This window comes from Armigeres subalbatus, chromosome 2 (genome assembly GCF_024139115.2).
Source record: "Armigeres subalbatus isolate Guangzhou_Male chromosome 2, GZ_Asu_2, whole genome shotgun sequence".
NCBI lineage: Eukaryota > Metazoa > Arthropoda > Insecta > Diptera > Culicidae > Armigeres > Armigeres subalbatus.
In genome coordinates, this window is record NC_085140.1 from 241772916 (window position 1) to 241794797 (window position 21882).

The 21882-nt window shown below is 37.4% G+C and overlaps 1 protein-coding gene across 2 annotated transcripts in view; it reads left to right on the plus strand.

Annotated features, from left to right (window-relative positions):
- The window catches only part of LOC134211997 (PC4 and SFRS1-interacting protein-like), a 63566-nt gene that overhangs the window by 39375 nt on the left and 2309 nt on the right, over positions 1–21882 (plus strand). For both annotated transcript variants that reach the window (XM_062689453.1, XM_062689452.1), the window contains 6 exons: positions 1227–1374; positions 8903–8968; positions 9081–9513; positions 9570–9707; positions 9770–9951; positions 10012–10138. In XM_062689453.1, the coding sequence (XP_062545437.1) occupies positions 1227–1374; positions 8903–8968; positions 9081–9513; positions 9570–9707; positions 9770–9951; positions 10012–10138 (1094 nt within the window). The remainder of the gene's footprint in view (positions 1–1226; positions 1375–8902; positions 8969–9080; positions 9514–9569; positions 9708–9769; positions 9952–10011; positions 10139–21882) is intronic.

The following is a 21882-nucleotide window of genomic DNA, read 5'->3' on the forward strand; positions in this document are numbered from 1 at the left end:
CGCTCGCTTTCAAATCGACTTCTATAAAAACATTCTTCATGCCTGCCGTATCCTAACGGAACTATCAATTCTATACTTTCGCCTCTAATTCTATCATGAACATGTACGTCCAAGTTTGGAAGATGATATTAGCATTTCCATATCATTAAAAATCATTTGTTTCTTTGAAACAAATCAGAAAAATAGGCATAATTCCATATCATATCATTTGTTATAATTATATTTTCAATGTCAAAGTGAATTTGTTTCAAATACCATACATTTTATTTAATAATTAACGAGATTTCTTGATAGATTAATACGTAACACACCTGCGTAACGCATACAAAGTGAAATTATGGAAATTATAGACACTTCCGAAGGAAGGGTCAAAAACTATAGACGATGAAAAGAGCCATAAGTGTCTTACAATCGTTACAAGCCACGGAAATAAGCTCACCACGACCTGACCACGACAAGTGCGATGAAAACAGAATCGGAGAAGCAGCCCCAATAGACAAGCTCATTTGTATTTAGAACACCATTTCCAAAATTGGTGGTGAAGCAAAAAATACAAGTCTAATAATTTTCGGAAATTCGACGATTCTACCAAATATTGCCGAATTCGAAGATATCCTACATCCGTTTCATTCGGAATTTCTGTAATATGTTGATTTTCAATGTATATTATACCAAATTTGGAACATTCTCAGACAAAAAGTCACATTAGGGTGGACCACACATATATGAAAAAAAATTAAAATCATTTTTTTCTGGACGTATACCCCCTGAAAATAAAGTTTTTGGTCTATTTTAAAAGAAGGTTCTAACATTGTTTTTCTTTTTGCAATTGTAAAACATCATCCGGCACTACGCATTTTTTTTGTTTGTGTTGTCAAATTGACGGCTGGGACCAATGTAACACTACGCATTTTTGTGTTAGTAACCTTCAGAGATAAACAAAGGTACCCCAAGTAGGACATGTACCTCAGATTGAGAACCGCTGTGCTTAACAAATGGCATGATTATAAACGAATATGTTGCAAACATTTGAGGCATTAGCTTACTCCAGCGGTGTTGTAGAGCGAGAAAGGAGACAACGCTAGATAGAATAATTTGGATTTTATTAATAATAACTAAGTCCAAACTAAGAACTGAGCTTTTGTAGCATAACTTTTTTTTTATTTTACCATGATTTTTTATATTTGAAATCTTTATTAATTTTGTTTTTTTTTCTTCTATTGTAGCGCAAATGTCAAAATGGAAGATGTCTTTGATTACAGCAACAGCAAGGATAAATATGCCACGGAGAAGATAATGAAAAGAAAGGGATTCAAAGAAGCTATTATACAGATTGAATCCGCTTTGAGTGGCGATGATCCCAGTCCTATTTTGGTAAGTTACTCATTGTTTACACTTTTCGGGAAATGTGGGATAAGGCGGCCATCCATTTTAAGTATACGGAATGTCGTATTATGTTGTAATATGCAAATATTTAAAAAACCACCTTAGTTTCATGTAAACAACATATTAAAATGTACGCTTAAAGTTAAGTCTTCTTGAAACCCGCTATTGCTTATAACATTTGGGTCAATTATTTTAAGGTTTAAAATTGAGAAAAAAATTGAGGCTAGAAACAGAGGGGTGAAGTGACATTTTGATCAAATTTGAGTTGACTACAGCAAAAATGCATTGGATATTGAGCTTTGCGGCAATATATATTTTTTTAATTTCTTTATTAAAGTGATCTATTAAATAATTATAAAGTTCATCACTGAATTGCGGCAATATGTCTGTAAGAGGTTTGTAATAAATGTGTAAATTCACAGAAAATTGGTATTTTTTTCAACTTTCATACAAATTGTACAAAACAAAAAATATAGAAAAACTTTGCACCCATTTTTCTCGAAACTAAGTTTTTGTCACTTACACCCCTTTGCGTTTGACCCTAGTACGGGCCTGTTAGTCATTTGGCTATTGCTTCTACATCATACAGAGGAGGTTTCTCATGCAATCGCTAGAACTGGAAATGGACTTCCATACCTGTCATTTCTATGCTATAGCTTCAACTTGACACTATTCTAGCAGTAGCTGCTAGAATTGTAAATTAACAAAAAAAGTAGAAGGTTGTATCAGAGACACGACCGCAAAACCAACGTAGAATTACGTATTAGAGTGCAGTGACTCAGAACAGTAATTATAGGTTTCTTGCCTTTAATCATTTTTCGAATTTGATTTTTAACATTTATCAATTCACGCGCCAGATGACTAATAGCCGAAATGTAGGCAATTAACTGTGTATAACAAGTTTCCAACAGTGCCTGACGAAATTAAATTTTTCAATAGTTTAGCGCCTTTGTTCAATTGTCATCATATGTGTATATATAATAGCCCTGTTTGTCTGTCCGGTGACTAGCCAACCAGACGCAGCACGCGGGGAAATTCTCACAAAAAATGAAATATTTGACACTTTAAATATTTTTACTATCAGCTGCAGAAAACAAAACCAGTAACAACCTTAGACAACCAGACACAGCATTTGATGAAAAAAATCACAGACAACAGACGTTGAAAATTTCAATTTTCTTTAATGCAGAAAAGAATCTGAACACTTGCCACCGCCACGGGCGCTACTGCGTCCACAAATAAACTAGTTATTAATAGTTGTGCAAAATTTTAAAGAGTTTGTCCATCGATTGATACAAAAATCATCAAAATCGGTTGCAATATGACTGAGTTATTAGTCCATACTTTCTGACCACTTTTCGTGACGGTCTCAAATTTGATTCTGCAGAATGACCCTATGTTTTCCCGAAGGACGTATTCTACGTCAAAAGCTCGTTTTCTGCATCCAATTAGAATTTCTATCAGTTGCTTTCACACCTATCTATCACATTGGCAGCTCGTTAACCAACACGAATCTCTGCTTCTTGAAACCCAAAAATTCCAACAAATTCCGTATGAACTCGTGGCGAGTGCAGTGGGCGGGTCATTGCATCATCATTTCCTCCACCTTCCCTTCATTGACTTGCATTCTGACATGGCAGGCGCCAGTATGACATACTAAATGAGATCACCAGTACTTGTACATTGAAGATGAGAGCTAGTCCCAAGCAAAAAACATCTGTTGGTTCTCTGTGCAAACTGATATGGTCATAATGGAGTAGCAACTACGGGCAGTTAATCAAGCTCAAGCTTACATCCCTTTGCGTTTGACCCCCTCAATTTTAATGAACGTTTCCCGGGTAGAGGTGAATAACAAACAAATAACATAATAATAGCAAATTTTGCTATGATGTCAGATTTTGTTATTCTATGATAACATAAAATAGCATCCCAACAACAAATGTTGTTATAAAAGTAAAATTAGTTATTTATATGTTATTGTAAGAAAGAGCAGAACAACAAATAAAGAACAAATTTTGCTATCATAGCAAAGTTTGTTATTCATTTATCATTTGCATTTTCAACATATCAATAATAACTGATTTTGATATTTTCTTTTCTTCATATATTTTGCTATTGGTTTGTTATTATAATAGCAAAACGAGTTATTTATGAGTTATTTGCTAGAGCAATGTCTGTTATTATTTTTGCTATTTTAGCAACTATATCAAACAAACTAATATCATATTTTGCTATTCAGTTATTCATATATTAATAGTAAAATTTGATATTATTTTGCTGTTTTCTTCTACCCGGGTTATGACCTTCATCTGCGGTAACCCATGCTCTGTGCCATTTGAGCCACGAGGCTGCTCTCTTGACACGTCGCACTTGCACCGAGTCCCTTTCGTTAAAGCACTTCCACATCTTCCCCCAGAAGCATGTCTATCGGCATCATCCCAGCAATGACGCAAACCGTCTCATAACAATATGGACCCGTAGACACATCAGCCGGTATACTCTGATGAATTTCTTGAGATTGTACCCAGCCTCAAGTGTCTTGGATCATGCTGAAATGCTGTATCGGATAATAGACAACGTAACTCCCGATAAGCCTACCCGGGTAGAAGAAGATAGCAAAAGAATAACAAATTTTACTATTAATATATGAATAACTGAATAGCAAAATCTGATGTTAGTTTGTTTGATATAGTTGCTGAAATAACTAAAATAATAGCAAAAATTGTTCGAGCGAATAACTAAAAAATAACTCATTTTGTTGTTATAAGAGCAAACCAATATCAAAATATTTGCAGAGAAGGAAATATCAAAATCAGTTATTATTGATATGTTGAAAATGCAAATGATAAATGAATTACAAATTTTGTTATGATTACATGATATGTTCTTCATTTGTTGTTCTGCTGTTTCTGACAATAATACATAAATAATAAATTTTACTATTATAACAAAATTTGTTGTTAGAATGCTATTTTATGTTATTCATGAAAAACATAGGAATAACAAAACCTGATACCTATAACATCAAAATTTGTTATTATTATATTTTCTTTGTTATTCACCTCTACCCGGGTATACGCGCACCTGACTATTCGTGATAATGATTTTATCGCTAGTAATGGCATGCATAATCGTCGTGGCTCAGATGCTTTAATGCTCTCACGGACTTAACTGTGCAGATCCCTACCTTTATATGCGCTTCCTGCAACGACTTTCGTCTTGTGATATGCTAACGCCAACCTTTTTGAGTTGAGCCAATCTTCAACTCTGCTAATTGCATATGAAGCTTTAAGTTCAACTTCATCGAGAGTGCCGCCAATAATCTCAAGCATTACATCCGCGAACCCATCTATTTTCACGCCGGCCGGGAGATTCAAACGTAATAATTTAAACGACCGTCTACGAAAAAATATTAGCGACGGTGGACTAGCTGTGATGATGTGATTGTGATCATACGTCTCATTTGAAAGATATAAGCGGATATTGGGAAGCATTTCATCTAGGTGTCCAAAATAATACATTTACCCTAGATGAGGTTAAAAAAGCTATTAAAGAGCTGAACAACAATAAGGCTGCGGGGAAGGACCAGCTCCCGGCTGAACTTCTCAAACATGGCTGTGAGCAGCTTTATGAAGTTCTGCATCATATTATGTCAAAAATATGGGAAGACGAGGAATTCCCTAATAGCTGGTTGGACGGCCTCATTTGCCCTTTCTTTAAGAAAGGAGTGCGCCAATTACCGAGGAATAACCCTCCATAATTCAACAAAATTATGTCTCGTATTCTGTTCAACAGATTGAGACGGTTGTATGTCAATGCCCAGAATACCAATCCCCAGAATCAGTTCCCCAGAATGGTATTTCCCAGAATTCCATTTCCCAGAACGACCAATTCTCCAGAATGATATTCCCCAGAATGCACCATTTCCCGGAAAAGAAATCCCCAGAATGACCCATTCCCCAGAAACAAAAATCCCGAATGACCCATTCCCCAGAAACCAAAAAACCCAGAATGACCCGTTCCCCAGAAAAAGGTATCAGTCTAACAAACTATGTTTTCGCTGTCATTTCTATAAATTCAAAATACCAGATCCTATATTTCTATGCAAAAACAAATATATTGAAGTACGCATTTGCCCGGAATAAGGCAAAACGAATCCCGGGTAGAAGAAAAAAGGAAAATAATATCAAATTTTACTATTAATATATGAATAACTGAATAGCAAAATCTGATATTAGTTTGTTTGATATAGTTGATAAAATAGCAAAAATAATAACAGACATTGCACTAGCAAATAACTCATAAATAACTCATTTTGCTATTATAATAACAAACCGATAGCAAAATATTTGAAGAAAAGAAAATATCAAAATCAGTTATTATTGATATGTTGAAGATGCAAATGATAAATGAATAACAAACTTTGCTATGATTGCAAAATGTGTTCTTCATTTGTTGTTGTGCTCTTTCTTACAATAACATAAAAACAACTAATTTTACTATTATAACAAAACTTGTTGTTGGGATGTTATTTTATGTTATTTATGAATAACATAAGAATAACTAAATATGTTATCATAGCAAAATTTGTTATTATTATGTTATTTGTTTGTTATTCACCTCTACCGGGATATAATCCATTATACTCGTTGTTCATATTGGGGGAAGCCCATATGGCATAATGCCGTTCGGCATAAAGCCGTTTGGCATAATGACCATTTGGCATAATCGTTGAAAAGAATATGAAATGCAATGGGTCGTAAGAATATATGATTTCCATTTTTAGAAGTATGTATTTACCTGGAATAAGACAAAAGAGTAGATGACTCCTTTTTTAAAAGTATGCGTTTGCCCAGAAAAAGGCAAACGAGTAGATAACTACTTCTTCAAACGTACGCATTTGCCAGGAAAAAGGCAGAAGAGTAAATGAATCCTTCTTTAAAAGTACGCATTTGCCCGGGATGAAGCAAAAGAGTAGATGACTCCTTCTTTAAAAGTATGCATTTGCCCGGAATAAGGCAAAAGAGTACATGACTCCTTCTTTAAAAATACGCATTTGCCCGGGATGAAGCAATTACGAAGTATTTAGACTAAGCTAGGAAATGGTGCATTCTGGGGATTAGGACATTCTGGGGAATGTCTTTCGGGGGATGGAGGCATTCTGGGAAATGTCTTTCGGGGGATAGGGGCATTCTGGAGAATGTCTTTCTGGGGATTGTGGTATTCTGGGGAATGGTTTTCTGGGGAGTAGTGCATTCAGGGGAATTAATTTCTGGGGAATCACTTTCTGGGCAATGGGTTTCTGGGGTATGACATACAATCATTGAGACCACTTGAAGAGTCCTTCGTCGGCGAATACCAGGCAAGTTTTCGTGAGGGCCGATCAACGACGGATCAAATGTATACCCTTAGACAAATCCTTGATAAATTTCGGGAGTACAACTTGCAGGCACATCATCTGAACGGAATGAACTAAGGCAAATTATGTTAAAACATGGTTTTCCGGCGAAACTGATACGGCTGATTCGTGTTACGTTGGACGGATCGAAATCAAGCGCGTAAGGGTTGCGGATAAAATATCCATGGAAGAGAATTTTGTGCCTTTTAAAGCAAAATGAAGTACATAGTCGCTGGCAATCAACGTGGGTTCCTTAGTGGTGGTGGTAGTCAAATGGTGCTGGATGGTGAAAAATTTGAAGTGGAAGAAGAATTTGTGTATTTTGGAACATTAGTAACGTGCGATAATGAAGTTACCCGCGAGGTGAAAAGGCGTATTGCAGCTGCAAATAGGGCTTATTACGGACTTCGTAACCAGCTTAAGTCCCGTAGTCTGCAAACGAAAACAAAACTCGCGCTGTATACTACTCTGATTCTTCCGGTGGCTTTATACGGCCATGAAACATGGACGTTCGAGGAGGCTGATCGATGAGCTTTCGGTGTGTTTGAGCGTAAGGTGCTGCGGACAATACTCGGCAATAAACAGGAGAACGCTATCTGGCAGCGTCGCATGAATCACGAGTTGTACCAGGTGTATAAAGGGCTGGATATTGTTAATATTATACAATACGGGATACTACAGTGGGCTGGACACGTTGTTCGTATGCCGGAAGAACGCCAAGCGAAGATAACATTTAGCATAGTGTAGAAATTGAAGAGTATCGGCGACAGAGGACACCCTGAGGAAGACCTTCACTAACCTCTCTGTGGTTCCCTTCGTTTGTTTTGAGAACGATTTTTCGTTAGCTGAGATAGCACTATGGGGAATTCTCATACAAATGGGCGGCCAAAAATATGTTTTCAATGAAAACTGTTTCTATGCAACATTTATTACGTGAAGGAATATTTAGGAACCTTTTTAATACTTTAAGGTTAACTCGTTAACTCTTCAAAAAATGTCCTCCGCGTAAAAAATATTTTTTTTATTTTTTTGGGCATTTTTTTTTGGTTGTTTCCAATACAGCATGCATGAAATAGCAAACAATTATATTTCTAGTAATAAAGTTGTTTATTTTCAAATCATTACGAGGTATAGAGAATAAAAACCACAATTTTCAAGAAAACTTTGATTGCAGCAGTCTTGTAAAAGCGCAAATATGCGCAAGCGAATCACTCACTAAAAGGTGGTACTAGGGTTATATTTTAATCGCCCATTTATAGATAAAAGGACATTTAAGGACATTAGGTTTGCGGGACCATTTTATAGCGAAGAATTATGATAATTAAAGTTTTTCTTCTACAACTTTTTGATATAAATCTTCGCGTGCAAAACAAACCAATCTATCTAAAAGCTAAGGTTTTAAGCTTTGAAATGGTATATAAAACCTTATATTTGGAGAAAAATTGACTTCATGACATACAAATTAAAGTAAGGAACGATTTTTTATTTATATCAGCTTTTTTTCACTTCGCCAGCCCATATCTTTTGACTGAATAAACATAGCGCTTCGATATTTTTCGATTCTCTTATCTAGGGTATATACTTTCTTATGATATACTAGCAAACCCGACGAACTACGTTTCGCCTAAAACTGATTTATTCTCTGATTAGATCTCGAGTTATGACAAAATTGGTGTTTCATTTGTATGGGAGCCCCCCTTTCCGAAGTGGGGAGAGGTCTCGAACCATCTTAAGGCCCCAAAAACCTCTGCGTACAAATTTTTACGCCGATCGGTTCAGTAGTTTCGGAGTCTATAAGGTTCAGACAGACAGAAATTCATTTTTATGTATATAGATAGAAGATAAAGATAAACTAGACCAATTGGAGATAGTAAATTTTTCGATTAATGGCCACCCTTTTCCCCATAGTGCAGTGTAATTGGGTGTAATGGGAATTTTTAAATTCATTCTACTGGGACACCCAGCCGACCGCACTCGTTCCTTCTCAGCCTTTCTGCAGATAAAGCTAACTAAATGCTAAAAAGGCATTCAATCGCATGCTCATCTTCAGTAATATTTCGAAAAACCTCAATTTGAGACTATAATGTTTTCCTATCCACATTTTATTTTATTTTTCAGATAGCGCCTTCAACATCCGACGAAACAGACAATTCCCAAGTTGATGATTCGATAAATACGACAGAGGCAAGTAAAGTGAAATGTGCCGTATTGCCAATGATCGACGGAATTTATTGCTATACCTTAGTTTATTCATCTGATCATCAAATCTAAGCGAGCGAGTATATTTCTTTTTCAGGCAACCTTCAATGCATCCCGAATATCGGCTAACTCAACCGTCATGGATGCCAGTACAAAATCCGAAAAGGAAGACACTCCTAACGGAGATGAGTCGATCAATAAATCTGTCAAGGGAGAAGATAAAAAACCAATAAAGAAGGAAAGTATAGCCAGTAGTGGTGGCTCTTCTACGCCGGTGGAACCCAAAAAGAATCCTGCGGTGTCCAGCACCAACGCTCCGCTTAAAGACGAAAAGCCAACTGCTAGTCCCGTTAAGGAACAAACCGAGGTGGTTAGCAGGAGTGGGCGTAAGATCAAACCGAAGCGTTTCCTCGATGGCGAGGAAGAAGAACCAGCGGTAGCGCCCTCACCAGCCAAGAAAAGGGCACCGGCGACTAAAGAGAAGGTGGTTTCTACAGTTGCGGCGTCACCCAAAAAAGCAAATCCTTTCGGTAAGTGCGAGGCCTATTGACAAGTAGATGCAAATTAACGAATCACCTTATCATAGATAAAATTGAGAGCGAACGTGTCTACTTCCTAAAACTGGAACGCGAACTTGTAGAGTTGAACTGGGAGATCAAGTCATGCGTGGGACTTGCTTGTGCGAATCCGGAGAAATGCGTAGAGCTAATGGAACAGTACCAGAGTAAGCAATTATTGCAATAACGTTCGGTAACCTGAATCTTAACGTCCTGTAATTGATTTTAGAGTTAAAGGTTACCCCAACCATGTTGAAAAAGAATCCCAACTGTGTGGAAACCATGAAGCGGTTACGGAAGTATGTTGGCAATACTAAAGCATGGAATATGCCAGATGAGGAGCGGATCAAGTTTGATTTCTACGCACAGCAGATCCGAAATAAGGCCGAACAAATTTACAATCAGTTCAAGGTATGTATGAAGAAAAGTACTAGTCGTTTAACGTATACTAAAATGGTTTCCTTTCGTTAGAACATGTTTCCGGTTTCCGAGGGAGCTTCTTCCTTCTGGGAGATTTTCTGCGAAGAATTGAGCAAGTTCGAACAAGTCACGAGAAATTTGAGCCAAGAAGAACTTTTCCTCCTGGTGGATGAAGCAGGTAATTATGAAGTCAATTATTTTTATTGGTAGGGTTAGGCGGGGCAAGATGGGTCACGGGGTAAGATGGGTCAGGGCCGTTTTTGAGCATCGTGTACATTTTAATGTGGAGATTATGACTTTGTAGGAGGAATAATTTGGTTCTACTTTATTATCACTCGATTTGATGATAAAATTTTATTTTGGTAGAGTATGGCATGGTAAAATATTTTTCAGCATTGTTTCTTAAGCGAAACACACTTTCTATAAAACGTGTAATCTCGTCGAGCAATGTAAAATTTAAACATTTTTAGTAACATAGTGAACGTATTATAAGTAATGTAGGTGATGTTATACTAACTGCGTTGAAATAAATAAATTTGATCGAAAATTAGACATTCTAACATGAACTTACAAATGGGGCAGGATGGGTCAGCACATACTGAAGGGCATAGTTCGTATTCAAAACATATTTTCCATTGCTGGATTAATCATTTTAAGGTTACTTTTGACATAATGATGTTAATTTGTTTATTGAAAATGTCTATTTTTTGTTTTTAAGAAAGCTATACTTGGGCGGCTTGTTATCATAAAAATTTGGAGACATTTTTAAATGTAGAGCCATTTCTTCATCCAAGGCTTAAAAATTAATTTTTATTCAATACTAGTCGACCCGGCAGACGTTGTCCTGCGTAGTAGGCGAAAATTCCCATGTGAAATTTCCTTACGAATCCTAATTTTAGTTTTTCACGATTTGCACAACCTTACGCGTAATTTTCGCATGAGGAAATATTATTTAAACCCGTCGGAAACGGTAACGAATGTTTCTGCTGAAGAAATGAAAAAAATCCATCCAGCCGTTTTCGAGTTATGCGGATACGAACACAGACCATTTCATTTTTATATATAATGATAATCATTGGCAATAAAGCTATATATCTGTGTGTAATTGAATATTGAGAATAAAAACAATATTAATTGCAGTATTTAAAAGTGTCCCATCTTGCCCCGCTGTTTGACCCATCTTACCCCGCCATTTTTTGATTGACAGAAAAATAGACCTCTACTTTAATGACTCGCAATGGAATAAAAAGTGGAGTTTTTGTTATTTCATACCCCTGGCTTACAGATTTTGAGCTATTTTTATAGATCCATGTTTAAAAGTTGAATTAAAATGTTTCTGTTTTGAGATATTCAGGGTTCGCCTTAAGCGACCCATCTTGCCCCATCATACCCTACCTAGCAAGAATGGAAAAGATAGTTTATGTTTATATAGGGGGAATGACGGCTTTGCATATCAAAGAATATTGTGGCCAAATTTCATAAAATTTGGTCGACAAAAAACCCCCTGCCAATAATAGAACGAAACCTGCCAAAGCCGTCTTTCCCCCTATTATCATTATTATTATTTTTTTGCATCATTTTTTACTTCGTTGGCAGTACATTCTCTGAAGGAACTTTACCGCATTACTGCGTAGTTTAAAGTTTTCTAAACCGTGTTACCTTTTTTGCATTTGTATATCATGAGACTAACACGAAAATGCTTGAATGAGCAGGGGTTCCGAGAAAATTGCAGGGATTCCCAGACAAAGTCTCTGATATGCATGTTGATAGTAAAAGTACCATTCCTCGAAAAACATAGCGGTCGAGGCGATATGAGCAACTCAAGAAAGTCGTACCAATAATCATGCTCTTGATGAACGAAGACATCAATTTATCGTTACAATTGTTATGAGTGGTGAGGATACTTGCGGTGTGTTGTTTATCGTAGGGAAATCGGTTTGGTAGTGCGACATAAATAGTTGCAAGAATTATGCAGGTGTACGGAAGAAATAATCTTCCCAATATAGTGAGTTCAATCCACCCAATTTCATGGTACTTGCGCACGGAAAGTCGAATTAGAGTAAATGGGGTCGAAATAGTTTGCCTTTACTCCCGTGGTAAAAAATTACCTAATTTTTGTTTCCATTTATTTAGCTCACATCTAAACAGATAGCACTAAATCAATAATTCGACGCCACAATACACGGTTCAAGGCCACATCTCTCCATTCTCGATTGTGCCCCACGCACGTCAAATCATATTTTACTTGGTCCGCCCGGTTTTCCGACTTTTCGCGGTAAAACATTCCGCGGTAAATCGTTTTGCGGTCTGTAGCATTTTGCGGTACATATATATATATATATATATATATATATATATACACACTTAAAATAAATCGCCGAATTCGGTAAAATTTTACCGAAATCTCAACAGCAGAACTTTTCGGTAAATAATTTTACCGATTTTCGGTGATTTTGACAGTTGAGCAATGGAAAAAATTACAAAAAATCTGTAAAATAAATTACCGAACAGTTCAGCTGTTGAGATTTCGGTAAAATTTACCGAATACGGTGAAATGAGTTATATATATATATATATATATATACATATATATATATATAATTTGGCGGTATTTGGTTGCGCAGTATTTAAACCTAGCTTACTTGCATTTCTCGTACAACAAAGTTGTACCGAAAGGCTTTAGGATTACTCCAAAAATGATTTTTTTATAGAAGGCCCAGAGACCTATAGTGTTAGGGGAACAAGGGGCAATATGGACACCCTAAGGTTTTAATCAATATTAGGGAATTTAAATTGAATATAATTCGGATTTCTAGCAATTACATGATACTACTACTCGTTGACTACCAGCTCTGTTTTGAATCGTATTGAAAATAAGGCAATTTCAATCAAATAGGACGATTTTGTAATAGTTAATTTTCACTACTCTCGGGAAGGTAGCGGGGCAGATTGGACACCCCCATGGGGCAGTATGGACACCCTTATAAAATATGAAGAAAATTATCTTACTCGTAATTATATGCCATCGTAACCTATTTTATGGATCATCCAACAAAAATATTACTCAATTGTCCATCTTCCTGTCATTTTTTTGTATGAGACACCTAAAATTGTGTTTGGATCATCAACATTCGAAAATCTGTTTCCCGCTTCTTAAGCGAGGTCACATATGGTCGTTTTCTATTTTAAATCCATGGTGAATAGAAGAAGATTGATTACGTAACGCAAAAATTTGCCACTCTCAGCCGGCCTCATACATGTATGTCGAACTTTTTGTATGAAGCATATGATTTTGTTTACATGGATCCTCACAATTATTGCAAGACCCCTTCCCAATCGTCTCTCCTCTAAGCATTGCATAATCTATGCATGCTTTTATCCTCGCTTTTATCCACCTTACTGGCATTGCCAATCCTTCCAATGGGTTGTACCGATCAACTTGCCAACGAGATTTCCAAATCTATACAAAACACTTCCTTTTTTGATGAACTTTTAGCGACTTCTATGGTATATATGTCATGTACTGGAACTTTTATAGCGAATTATAATTCCGCACCATGATAACACGAAAATAACACGATATGAAAGCCTAGTTCGATGAGTTTGAGGTTATGTTTTTAATTTTTAAGGTGTCAGTTCTACCCCCATATAGAGTGTTCAGTTTGCCCCAACAGGTGAACATATTTTAAAACTGTTGGAAATTTTCTAAAAATCAAGGAAACAAATCAAGACAAAATTTTCAAAACGACTTATCTGCTTTTGTAAACAAAGATTCAAACGACGATTTGACGAATCTGATAGCTCTCCCACGCAAACCAACACCATCAGCAGGTAGCGGAAAGCTTCAGCTACCTATTGGTGGTGTTGATTTGCGTGGGAGAGCTATCAGATTCGTCAAATCGTCGTTTGTATCTTTGTTTACAAAAGCAGATAAGTCGTTTTGAAAATTTTGTCTTGAAATACATGCCAGAGCACTGTAAATAGGGGCAGTAGGGGCAATATGAACATACGGGGCAATATGAGCCACCCTCATTTTGAGCTTATTGACAAGTTCTATCATGTATAAGTAATACGATCTTTAAGAGAATGCTCCACATATGCATCAACGTGAAAACAGCATTAAAATTCTTCTTCTTCTTCTTCTCTTCTATTGTGGTAATTCCACTTTTGGATTGGTGACAGTGACCATAAATCCAGCTGTTTTGATGTTGTTTTGTGTTGCTCTGGCAGTGACAGCCCACCCCTTGTTGACGTTACGCCTGATGGATGATGAGTCCCAGCGTACCGTTTCACATCGTTTCAATAGTTTTCAATGCTTTTAATTGTCAAGTTTGGAGTTTTGTTTATTTATTTATATTTTACTTTTAGTTTGTTTAAGGAATGTTACGACTTCTTTGAAAGTATTTACATTTTTGTAAGGAATAGTTCCGTTAAGTTTTATATTTGCAGTCAAATTCGAATTGCATTCTAGTGTGGCCGAAACGCACACAATGCAGGATAATATGTTCCGCTGTCTCCGGAACATCGCAGATTTCGCAGTTTGGATCATCTTCTTTCATCTTGTGCAACCAGAACTTGCTGAAGTCGTGTCCGGCCATTAGTCGGTTTAGAGTTCGTGTTTCGAAGTTGTCGAGTTGTTTTTTGTGGTACCATGGTTTTTCCGGAAAAGATTGTTCGAGTGCATAGAAGGTTTTCCCTTTTTCCAAGGCATACTCTTTATACCACTGATTCGCTTTCTCATCCTTCTGGTTGCGGAAGTACAGATATGCATCTTTAAGCAGTATGTGATGTTCGATTGCGTTCGTTTGTTCTGTTCCTTTTTTCGCAAGATAATCTGCTATATCGTTTCCTTCTAGATTTATGTGGCTGGGGATCCATTGTACCACGATATTTCGTGATAAGCATTCTCGGAGTATTTCGTTTATCATGCTGCTTCTCCATTCGTTGTCCTGATTATTTTCCAGCATCAGACAAGAAGATAACGAGTCCGTTAGTATTACGATACCTCGTAAATTAGTCTTCAATATCTCTTTGATCGCAATGCTTATCGCCACAATTTCTGCTGTCATTATTGATGTTTCGTGTTTCAATTTAAGTGCCAATCTTCGATTTCCCGCTTCCATGTATACTCCCACACCACAGATGTGGCCATTCTTTGATGCGTCAGTGTAAACCTTGGTATGGTTTCTATATTTTCCGTTTAATAGACAAAGGACCATTTGTTTCATGACCCTCGGATCTGTGTTTTCTTTTCTAAACTTCATTCCAATGTTTGTATTCACTTTTACTTTAGTCCTGGTGATATCTTCAAAGACTACTGGGCTGATATCGTCAAAGACTGAACTGTTTTCTATGTAGATTTTTTCAGTATATGACAATTTGTCCCTGTCCAGATTGTCCGCTTCCAGCAAGTTGAGTTGTTTGTAGACTGGATTTCTAAATGCCACGCTTTTGGCAATTTCCTTCGTTGTTGCGTATTTCGTTCGAATATCTAACGGTTCTTGTGCTGCTATAGCCAACAGTGTGTTTAGCGGTGTTGTCTTACTGCATCCCGTCACTTTCCTCAGGCAGCTGTTGATTGCTACTTGGAGTATCTGTTTGTTCGTTTTGCAGGCATTGTTCGTTAGTGAGCAACCGTATTCGACATAATTCCTAATTAGAGCTGTGAAGATCATGTTCATGGTTTGTGGGTGTCCTCCGTATTTCACGCTTGTTAAGACTTTAATCATTTTCAGACGCTCATCTATTTTTCTTTTCATCGTTCTTGTTTGTTCGTCAAAACTGAGAAACCGATCGATTATCGTGCCCAGATATTTGTGACTTTTTACGATATCCACCGTAACTCCGTTCAATTTAACTTCAAATGTTTGTTTGCCCCCATGGAATAGGACAATTTTGGTTTTTGTCGGATTAATCTCCAAAGATAGTCGTTTCGTAAGCACAACGAATTTGTCAAGAGCCTGTTGTGTTTTGTGTTTCACGTCTTCCACATTGTTCCCGGCCACTATCAAGGAAAAATCGTCTGCGAACTGGACAAGAATATTCTCGCCGTTGGTCAGTTCATGGAGGTCAGTAGTATAAATGTTGAACAGTACTGGTGACATTACATCCCCTTGGGGAAGTCCATTGCTCACCATTCTTGAAACTGTTTGTTTTCCAACTTGCATGGTTACTTTCCTGTTTTTCATGAAGGATATCACCCACGTGACCAGTTCACGTGGAAGTTGTTTTTGGTACATTATAGCTTCGAGTGTGTCTGTTTTGACTGAGTTGTACGCGTTGGTTAAGTCGATGAATACCGTAGCTGTTACTAGACTGTTTCTTTTGTTCTGTTTGATCGTGTTCACTACAAAGTTTAGGCATGTTGACGTTGACATGTTTTTGCGGAATCCAAAGGAGAGATCCGGTATGTTGCTGTGTTTGTGTAGGTGTGTCTGTATTTTTTCCAGTACCGCACTGTTGATAATTTTTGTTATAGTGGGCACCAACGATATTGGTCGTTTGCCCTCGATTGTCGATTGGTCTTTGCCATGCTTTGGAATTGCTACTACTCGAATTTCCTTGAGAGAGTGTGTCAAAGCACCGGCGATGAACATATCGTTGATTTGTCTGATGATCATGTTAGTCACATCCGGTTTCAGCTGTTTTAACATGTTGTAGGTAATTTTATCGTTCGATGGGGCCGACTTGTCGTTCTTTTTGCTCAAGATTCTATGCCATTTTTCACGGTCCAGAAGATTGTATTGACACAGCGGTCCGAATGTTAGTGGCACTTCAAGATCCACGTCGTTTTTACCGAAATGGACATCGAAGAACTTCTCCGCAAGTTGTATGTCTTCCTGAACGGGGTTGTTGACTATGCGATTGCTCCTTTTTCCGATAATTCTTCCTATTCTATCCCATATCACTGCTGAACTTGTCTGAGGGTCGATAGATGTTGCTAATTCTTCCATTTTTTTGTCTAATTTCCAACTTTTTCCGTCTTGAAAAAACTGCTCCCGTTTTTCTCACCATGATTGCGTTTTCAATGGTGCTGTTGACATTCAATCTTTTTAAAGCTTCCATTTTGTTGCGCCATGCTTCTTCTACACTCTCGTTCCACCAGATTTTCGGTGTGTGTCTGCTTTTCATCCTACAATTTTGGTAACTGCTATTGACTTTAATTTGCAACTCGCTGATGTTATGGATGTTTTCGCTGTCTAGCTTCGTGATTTCTTCGTTCATCTTTTGTGATTTACAAAGAATTTTGTTTGTCTGACTTCTGAGTTTCCAACGATTTCTATGAGTTGGTGTTCACTTCCTCAATCGACTCCGGCTTGACTTTCCAGTTGAGTTCACCAAACATCTCCGCCGAACAGCAAGTTATGTCGATGGCGGTGGGTTGTCTACCGGCATCTAGTGGTACAAATGTCTTTTCTCCGGTGTTCATTATTACCAAGTTGGATCCGTTGATGTGGTCCACTAGTATTGATCCTTTAGCATCGTTTCTGCGATCTCCCCAAGCATTGTGGTGACAATTTACGTCTCCTCCGAATATGACCTTCGCGTGTGCACTCAATTGCATGATGATTGCGTGTATGTTGGTTTCGAAGTCGGTTGTCGTAATCGATGGTGCCACATAGATCCCTGCTACCACCGTGTTTATCCTTAGGATTTTAGCTGCTACTACCTGGATTTGGTCGGATTGACTGGTGATCTGTATTTGTTGATAATTGTAGTGGTTTCGTATGTAGATGCCTATTCCGCCATAGCCATCTGGTCTGCTGACTATTATTTTATGGTATCCGCTTACGTTGTATGCTCTCGATGTCTCTTCCTCTACTTTGCACCACATCTCTGACAAGATGGCTACATCATAGTTTTCCTTATTTAGTACCCTAAAAATTTCTTCCTTGTTCTTCCTAAAACTTTGTACATTTGACTGCAAAATTTTCATTTCCTTACGTTGTTTATTTTTGTTATTTTATGGTTTAGTTAAATTTATTTATTTCCAAACTGTTAGCATTGATCTTACCTTTGTCTATCATGTTCGAGACGAACTTCGAGAACTCTTCTTTTCTGTGCCGTTCGCGATCGCCGGAAATCTGCTGCTCGACGATGGGGAGTGGGCTGTTGGCTGTTTTCTTGTTGATTTTTCGTTTTTGTGCTTGACGTAGTTGATCTTTCCATCTCTCTGCCTCGGTAGTTTGGTATTTGTTGAAGAGGGCGACTCCAGTTTGTTGTCCTTCTGCTACCTTCTGCTTCTTCTCTCTGTAGATGTCTACTTGTTCTCCGATGTTGTTTGAGCTTGGGCTGGCCCCTTCCCGCTTCCGTCGTTGGATTCCGGTTGCCGGTTTGTATTGTCGAGACATAACATCGGCAAACGTTTCTGCTGATGTAGGGTCCTGTGCGGATTGAACCAAAGGTTCGTAGTAGTTTTGCGTATGAATCGGGAATTTTTCGACGACTTCGATTGATGTCAGACTAGTTCTTGCGAGGATGGCTTGGATGTTGTTTTGTCGACTGCGTTCTGGACATGTTAGGTCTGATGTTTTGTGTTCTTTCCGACAGTGTAAGCAACGTTGTGGGTTGTCACAGTTTTCGAAATCCTCTTCGTTTTCGTGCATCCTTGAGCATTTCTGGCATCGGCGTTTTCCCTTACAGTTTTCCTGCTTGTGATTGTAGCGTAGGCACTTCAAACATAATACCGCTTTCTTGATGAATGGTCTCACTCTGAGCTTGCAATGGAAGATTTTTATTTCCTCCGGCAGTTTGGCGGCTCTGAAGGTAACACTCATCCTTTGTGTTGGTTCTTTTTGGTTATTGACGAATCGATTCATCCGATATACCTGCATGACTGGATATTCGCATAGTATGTCTTCCATTATGTCTTCTTCTGTTATGTCCATAGGGATTCCACCGATCACTCCAGTCACCGAGATTAGATGTCTTGGAATGTATGCACGGTAGTTCTTCTCCTTGAGGTTTTCGTCACTTGTAAGGCGGTTTGCCAGTTGGAAGTTGTTCATGTATACCATAACTTTGTTACGGCCGATATTTTTCATATCCAAGATGTGTGCCTTGTAAGCGATCATTTTCCGTAGTACGTTGGCCAGGGTTAGCTTGTTGATTCTGATATTTCCATTTTGCGTATCGATGAGTTCTACCATCACTCGGTATGGTCCTTGATCCGCTTGCTCGTACTGGTAATTCGTTTTCGGCTTTGACTGTGATTGGTTTTCCATATTGAGGTTATGTATTATTCCATGTTCGCTGCCTCCAGGGAGGCCTGGTGTTAACTGTGATGACCGACATTTTCACTTTATGTGTTTTCTCTCTTCGACTCCGCCATTTTCTTTTCTGTTGTATTTGACCTCACTGAAATTATGGCGTCCTTTTCGCCTTTTCGGCTTGTAGTCACTAAATTCAAGTTCTTCTCCTTTCAAGTAGGGTTTTCCGTTTATACTTTTCACTACTCCGTACAAATAGCTTGTAAAAGTCACTAGTCGTGATATATTCTCCGGTAATTTATATTAAATTCACTTGAAAATTCACCTTCGAAAAATAACACACGCGCGCGCGTCCAACGCTTCAACGAGAATGGCATTAAAATTCAATTCAAACATGAAAATACACTTGAAAATGTAAATTTTCGCTGCATAGGCAAAATTATTATAAGATTTGAAGTTTATAAATAAGGTTTTGACACAAAACTGATTAAAATACAGGTTAAAAATACACCACAATCCAAAGATATATTAAAATTGAATATTGTGCACACATGTTTGTATTGATACAAATCTGAATTTATCATAAAACTTTTTTTTCCCAAAACCAGTCTCTATGGAGCATACCTGCACAGAGCCAGATATCAGGCCTTAAAATGCGCACAAGTTAAAATTTCAGTAGTTAAATACAAGAATATTATCATATATGTAAGATTCATTACGGAAAAATTACAACAGCGCATTACTGCGATTGAAACAGAAAAAAATGACCATTGACCAATTGAAATGTGGCTGTTCAAACGGTGAAGAGTGGCAAATCGGTTCAGTCCGCTGTTGTGCGGTTTTTTAATTTTATTTAGTATGGAATACTCTCAACTGTTGTAAGAATATCATATTCTTCCATATTACGATACTTTTTTCGCCTAAATAAATGTTTTGGATGGGTGGCCCATACTGCCCCAAATGGTGGCTGCTATTGCCCCGTAAATCAATACATTTTCAAAAGTACATTCCGACAATTTTCAAACGCATTTTTCGTCATTCATCGACGTTATATGAAAGGTAACATTCTCTAGTATAAGTCAACTACATTTGAACGATGATTTTTGAGCTTTTCAGCGCTTTTCGGAACGATTTCCTTAGGTGGCCCATATTGCCCCGATCACCCCTAACAGAATTTTGCTATGGGATGACCAATAATTGAGAAATCATCTTTTATGGTAAAGTAAAGCTTATTTTATGGGAGGTGAAACTTATAATTTTTGAGGTTATATTTCCAAATGAGGAAGGCATTCTAACTTTTTTGTCAAATTTATGCACTAAGAAGATAAAACAATGACTTCTACGCTATAAATTAGTTGTTTATAAAAGGATTATAAAGTTCGCTGCATTGAAAGTAGAAAAATGATTGAATTAACAAGAATATTGGGGGTGTCCAATCTGCCCCGGGTGTTCATAATGCCCCCTGGTCCCCTATATACCGATCGACTCAGCTCGAAATATCAACTTTTCGATTTTTGTTTAAAAACCTTGTGCTCGATCGGAACAACTAATTTGACAGCAAGCGCGCCGTCCCAATTTTGACACTGCATCTCTTTGTTATGAGTGCAGCCTCTTTATCTTACTATTTTAAAAATCGAAAGCAAAACTCGAAAAAGTGCTGCACGTGTAACCGGTCTGAAAAATTCACCCGATGTTCGTTCAAAGTCGGGCAAATGTAAAGCCAATCTTGAAAAACTGCACTTTTTTAATTTTTTGTTTTAAATTTTAAAAACACTTGAGGCGTCAAAAAGTACGGGTTCTTTTGGAAAGTTGAAGTTAAATGAAATAAAGAATCGATTGATCGAATACAAATGACGGGAGAGGTCAATTATCATTTTTTAGTCTGTACAGCACAAGAAATTTGGTGGTAACATAGAAAGGAACAAAACTTTATTGTTCTTGGTTCTTACCTTGATTTCTGATAGCAATCTGAATAAGGATTTCAAAAGAAAAACATAAGTATCACTAGTGTCCAATCTACGAAGTACACCGTAACTATGCTATGCAATGCTTGGTTCTTGCATTTGGTTTTTAATTCTTGTCAAGAATACTACCTTATTTTTTTATTTTTTATTCTTCTCTTTTTCTTCTATTTTTTTATTTCTGTTTTACTTATTCCTTCATTTTTCCCTTTTTCGACTTCTTTTTTTTTATTTCTTTTTCAGCGCTTCCTTTTTCTTTCTTCCTTCTTCGTCCTACCTTCTTCTTAGTTCTTCCCCCATAGTTCTTGCTTCTTTTTTCATCCTTACTTGTGCTTATTTTCTAATGCTGCCTATCTTCTTCCTTCTTTCATCTTCCTAATTAATTTTTTGTTCTTCTTTCTCCATTCTTCCTTTTCCTTGTTTTTTCTTCCTTTTGCTTGTTTTTTCTTTCTTCTACCTTCTTCCTTTCTGTCTTATTTCTTCTACATTCTTCTTGTTCTTTTTTCTCCATTATTTCTTCCTTCTACGTTATTCGTTCGTCGTTCTTCTTTTTTCCTTCTTCTTTCTTTCATCGTTTCTTCCTTGTCCCTTGTTCCTTCATTTTTCTTTCTTCCATCTTCCGTCCTTTCTTCTTCCTTCATTTTCCTTTCTTTTTTTCCCTTTTGCATTCTTACTTCCTTCCTTACCTTACCTTCCTCACTTTCTTCCTTCTCTTTTTTCCATCTTTCTCCTTCTTTCTGTCTTCTACGTTT